The sequence below is a fragment of the Acanthamoeba castellanii genome (assembly GCF_000313135.1).
Source record: "Acanthamoeba castellanii str. Neff unplaced genomic scaffold scf7180000084505, whole genome shotgun sequence".
In the NCBI taxonomy this organism is placed as follows: domain Eukaryota; phylum Discosea; order Longamoebia; family Acanthamoebidae; genus Acanthamoeba; species Acanthamoeba castellanii.
In genome coordinates this window covers 34,445-39,289 of record NW_004457709.1, presented here as the reverse complement: position 1 = coordinate 39,289, position 4,845 = coordinate 34,445, and the positions used below count along the sequence as shown (strand labels likewise).

Genomic DNA, 4,845 nt, shown 5'->3' with positions numbered 1-4,845 from the left:
GGCTATCAATGGAGTCGAAGAACCCGACCATGACTGGAGGCTTTTGGGTGTAGGTGGCCAGATTCTCGGCGGTGTCGACGATGACTGTCAGGCCAGTCATGATCTTCTTCATGTACGAAACGATGCCTGTGCATTGAAGATCAAGCGCATGGCGATGAGTGTTCGCGCGGACACGAGACGGCGGACGATGGTGGTGTTGGTGTTGGTGTTGGTGTTGGTGTCGGGTGAGGGGTACCGGCAGCTCTCCGCGGTCCCATGTACTCATGCATGCGCTGGTGGAAGAAGAGCTTGACGGTGGGGAAGCCCTGGACTTGAACGGAATCGCAGAGCTCCTTGTTCCTCGTACAATCGACCTTGGCGAACACCAGTGGGTTGTTCTCCCTGGCCAGCTGAGTTGCAGCTTTCTCGTACCTGCGATGTGACACACACCACACACCACACACCACACCACACACCACACACACACACACACACACACACAAGCACAAGCACAAGCAAGTGAGAACTTGTGTTAAAGGTGAGTGGCAGCTAGCGGAAAGAAGAAGGGGAGCAGTAGACGCACTCGGGAGCGAGATCTTTGCAGTGACCGCACCAGGGCGCGTAGAACTCGATAATGGCGTACGCGAACATGTTGACGAACTCCTCGAATTCTTGGCTGGTAGCGCGCGTGAGGTCGACCACATACGTACTCGGCTCCTCCTCCTCCTCCTTCTCCTGCTCCAGCTGACCCTTTTCCTGCTGCTGCTGCTGCTGCTCTTGCTGCGGCTCCTCCTGCTGCCGCTCCTGCTCCTGCGGCTCCTCCTGCGGCTGACCCTGTTGCTGCTCCTGTCCGCAGACGAAGCTCACCAGGCACAGAGCCACAAACAGCAGCCACACAAACTTCGCCGTCCTCATGGCTAATCCTGTTGGCGGTTTGTGGGTGAAGTAGAAGAAGGTCAGAAAAAAGGTGAAGAAGAGCAAAGCTGCTCCCGATAATAAGTAAAAAAAAGAGAGAGGGAGGGGGAGGGGGCTGTGCCTTGGTTATTGTGGCAGGGAGGTGGTGGAGCGGAGGGGCACCGGTCGTTAGGGGGAAAAGAGAAAAGTGAGGCCACGCTGCTCCGCGCAACGTGAGGACGTCACTGCCCCCTCCCCCCTTTACCAAAATAGGGTTGCAATCTGAACGGACGCAAAAAGCGCCCGAAAGAAAGGAGTGTTTGAACCGCGCACTTCGTTGGCCAATGAGGCGAGGACGAAACACTCAGTCGCTGTCTTCCTCTTCATCATCTTCCTCCTCCTCCTCCTCCTCCTCCTCCTCTTCACTCTGATCTTCCTCGTCTTCGTCTTCGTCTTCTTCGCTCTGGTCTTCTTCCTCCTCGGACTCCTCCTGCTGGCTGCTGCTGCCTTCCTCCTCGCCGATACTGAGTTGGCTGTCCCAGTGCACCTTCTGCTCCTCCTCCTCCTCGCGGTCGTTCTCCTTGTGCGCCACCTCCATCGCATCCACCTCCTTTGTCACCTCCTTGCCCTTCCGCTTGCGCTTCTCCCCCGCCTTCTTGGCCGGCGACTTCGCCTGCGTTGGTACCACGTCAGCGCTACGAAAAAGCTCTGAACAGATCGAAGGGAGGGGGAAGGCACCTCGGGCTGGGCCTTCTTGGCCTCCTTGAGCTTGCGCTCCTCGTCCCTGGAGGGCCACTGGTCGAGCAGGTATCGCCTCAGCAGTTCGGCGGCTGCGACCGGCCGCGAGTAGTCGTACACGTCGACGCTGTTCTCCATGTCCAACAGCACCAGCTGGCTGCCCTTCTCGGTCATGGCCCGCAGCTCGTCGACCTCCTTGGCCAGGCACTCCTCGAGAACTGCACACAACGGCGGCGTTAGAACTGAGCGAGACCACAGCGGGGATTGTGTGTGTGTGTGTCGGCACCATATTTATAGGCGGGGAACAGGATTTGCCAGCGAGCGGCCTCGTCGTCGAGCAGCGGGTCGCCGTCCGAGTGGCCCTTCAGGCCCTGGCTCCATCCGAGCAGCTTGCCGTTCTTCTTCTCCGTTCGGTGCAGGCTCTTCATGGCTTGATTGGCGAGCGTGCTGCGGTCGACGCCGGCCTTTTCGAACACCTTCAGGCCCTCGACGATGCCCTCGACGCTCATGCCAAACTGGGGAAGGAGGAACCGACCAACGTTAGTACCTTCCAAGTACTGAGATCGAGAGAGATATTGTTGGAGAGGGAGACGTACCGCTTCCTTGCGGCCAAGCGGGAGAGGGATGCCGCCCACAGGGTAGGCGTAGGCGAACTTACGGTACGGCGACGTGCTGAGCGGGCCACAATGTGAGCACGGTGTGCGTGTCGTAGGCGGTGCGCGTGTCGTGTCGTGTCGTGTCGTGTGCGTGGGCTGAATGGACGAGGGAGAAACCTTTTGAGCGTGATGTCGACCAATACCACGGTGGGGAGTCTCGTGAGGTTGAGGAAGGCGTCGGCGCTGAGACGCTTGGAGCGGACCACGACCGCGCCCTCCTCTTTGCCGATGACCCCGCTAGCGAGATGGGTAGACGCCCGGCGCGAGGCGCCGCCGCCGGAAGTAGTCTTGGTTTTCGCCTCAGCCGCAGCCGTTTCCTGTGTTGACGAATGGACGGACATGAGGACATCACGCAACGCAGTAAAGCGAGGGCAACATCAAACGGCGGTCGTGCAACGTACGGCCATCGCGCGGTATTCGGCCCGCTGTTCGTCGGAGAGCGCGTCCCACTGGGCGTGGAGCTCCTTCAATCGGTCCGCGGCGGCCATGTCTGGCTTCTCCTCCCGGAAGATCTTGGTCTGCTCGTTCCTGAACACGGTCCAGCCCGGCGCGGCCCTTCTGGTCGGTCGCGGCGTCGATGGCTGGCTCGCCCGCTCCTGCGACACGCACGCACGCACGCACCACCAGGCGTGTGAGCAGAGCTCTCCGCGCCCACTGTGTGCGCAGGCGAGGTGTGTTACCTCGGCCAGCGCGGCATACTTCTTGCGGTCGGCCTCGCTCAGGTTCTTCCAGTCCTCGCCGATTGACTTGGCGAGCTCCTGCCGCGTGAGTCCGCCGGCGGACTTGGACCGCTCGGCCATCTGCTCGCCGAAGTAGACCGCCCACGCCGACACCCGCTTGGTGCGGGCGGGCTCCTCAGTCTCCGACGCAGCCCCGTTCTTCGCCTCCTGTTGACGGCGTGGGTTAGGTTAGGGCATGGCACACACACCCACACGACACACACGACACACACACACAAGTGAGGTGCACACCTCGGCGGCCTTCTGGACGTAGGGCGCCTTGTCTTCGTCGCTCATCTCCCTCCACTTGGTGGCAGCGAGGCTGATGAGCTCGCCGAAGGGCAGGTCGGGGTTCTCATCGCGCACGCTCGCGTAGTGCTCCTTGATGAAGAGGTGGTAAGCCGAAGTCGGACGCTTCCTCCCCGATACCGGCGTTCCGGGTGCGCTGTTGCGGGTGACCTTCCTCACAATCCCATCTTTCATCTCCCGAAGGCGATTAAATTCAGCCAGGAAGCGATCGGACAGATCGTCATCTACTGCCACCGCTCGCCGTCTGCGCTTCGGGCCTTCAGGTTCGGCGACGAAGAGCAGATCCTTTAGGGAGTACATGAGGGCCGATAGGCTGCTCAGGTAGTTGTGCTCGATGAAGTACAGCAGCTCGTCGCATTCATCCGGGCGAAGTGCACTGGCCTCCTCTTCTTCGGCCTTTACCTTCCTCTTCGGCGCTGGCAAATCATCCGATTTGACGATGCTCGCCTGCGTCACTCGTGCTCTCTTCAGAGGCTTCATTTCGAGCACATCCTGTGAGAAGGACTCGGTGGCCTCATTCGTCACATCCTCGACTCGCTCGACAGAACGCTTGCGCTTGCCCCCCTTGGTGCGAGTGCTGAGCCACTCCGTCATCTCGCTCCAATTTGTCAATGTTTGCGCCAAGATATCGCGTCCGTTATTTTCTTCAAGTTTAAGAAGGCGGCCGGCGTCATTAGCACAACACAAGCACCATCATCATCAACCTATTGCGCATTCCTTCTTCTCGGCCTTGATGAACGGAATGGGGTCGTGGTCACATTGTCGGTGCTTGTATCTGTGTTGCACACACACATACGTATCAGTAAAGGGTGCCAAAGCGGGGAGCGGGCGGGTTGCGTGTACCGTGAGAGTTCGAGCTTGAGCAATCGCTCCATTTTGTACTTGAGGTCGCCCACCTTTTCCATCCACCAGCCTTCCTTCATCCCTTCTTCCTCGGCCTTTCGCAGCGGATCGAAGTCGATCTCGCCTGGTGGTGTTATGATCTCCTTTCCGTCCTCTCCCATTGCCACCAGTTCGTCCATCTCCCTGTGGGCACACATGGTGGTGAGAAGATTGCACGACCCTTTGTAGCTGGCCTCTCGGCCATCAGAGAGGAGCAACGTACTCATTATCAATATCGTTGGCGTCGCAATTCGGAAAGTAGCTGATCACGTGAATATGCGCATGATTATAGTCTCAGTAACCTCATTGGACTTCAACATGAACACCAACACCAACACAACAGTAAGTGCGTACCGGTTGCTGGGCTGGCCAACAGTGTAAAACACTCGCCTCACACCATATCTGTACATCCATTCCACACACACCGGGCACGGTCTACCAATTGTTGGACGCGGATGCGCCACATTAGCCAGGTGAATACAGCACGACACGACACACGGCACGCACGACAGATGGAGACACGGCACGCACCTCGAGTTGCGTTTCCATATCGAGTCGAGAGGTTCGAGTGCTCGGCCGCCTAATCGCACAACGACGAGGTCGCTGCCCCGCGCCAGCTCCTTCCGCTCCTCGTTCTTACCACTCTCCAGCCCGAGCAGCGCTGCCAT

General features: G+C 59.1%; 3 protein-coding genes across 3 annotated transcripts; all 3 read right to left on the bottom strand.

Annotated features, from left to right (window-relative positions):
* Nucleotides 1-25: 25 nt before the first annotated feature.
* Nucleotides 26-894, bottom strand: ACA1_030810 (thioredoxin domain containing protein; the record flags this gene model as incomplete). The annotated part of the gene is made up of 3 exons (XM_004356951.1): nt 26-126; nt 236-411; nt 593-894. Coding segments are annotated over 3 exons (579 nt in total), but the record flags the coding sequence as incomplete, so codon positions are not given.
* Nucleotides 895-1,237: 343 nt separating this feature from the next.
* ACA1_030800 (HMG (high mobility group) box domain containing protein) lies at nt 1,238-3,889 on the bottom strand (the record flags this gene model as incomplete). Its single annotated transcript, XM_004356950.1, has 8 exons — nt 1,238-1,546; nt 1,612-1,829; nt 1,898-2,126; nt 2,208-2,283; nt 2,385-2,584; nt 2,669-2,863; nt 2,948-3,154; nt 3,239-3,889. 8 exons carry the CDS (start codon nt 3,887-3,889, stop codon nt 1,238-1,240), a joined length of 2,085 nt encoding a protein of 694 aa, XP_004357005.1.
* A 105-nt stretch (nt 3,890-3,994) lies between these two features.
* On the bottom strand, nt 3,995-4,845 carry ACA1_030790 (uncharacterized protein; the record flags this gene model as incomplete). Its single annotated transcript, XM_004356949.1, has 4 exons — nt 3,995-4,070; nt 4,139-4,321; nt 4,532-4,579; nt 4,709-4,845. 4 exons carry the CDS (start codon nt 4,843-4,845, stop codon nt 3,995-3,997), a joined length of 444 nt encoding a protein of 147 aa, XP_004357004.1.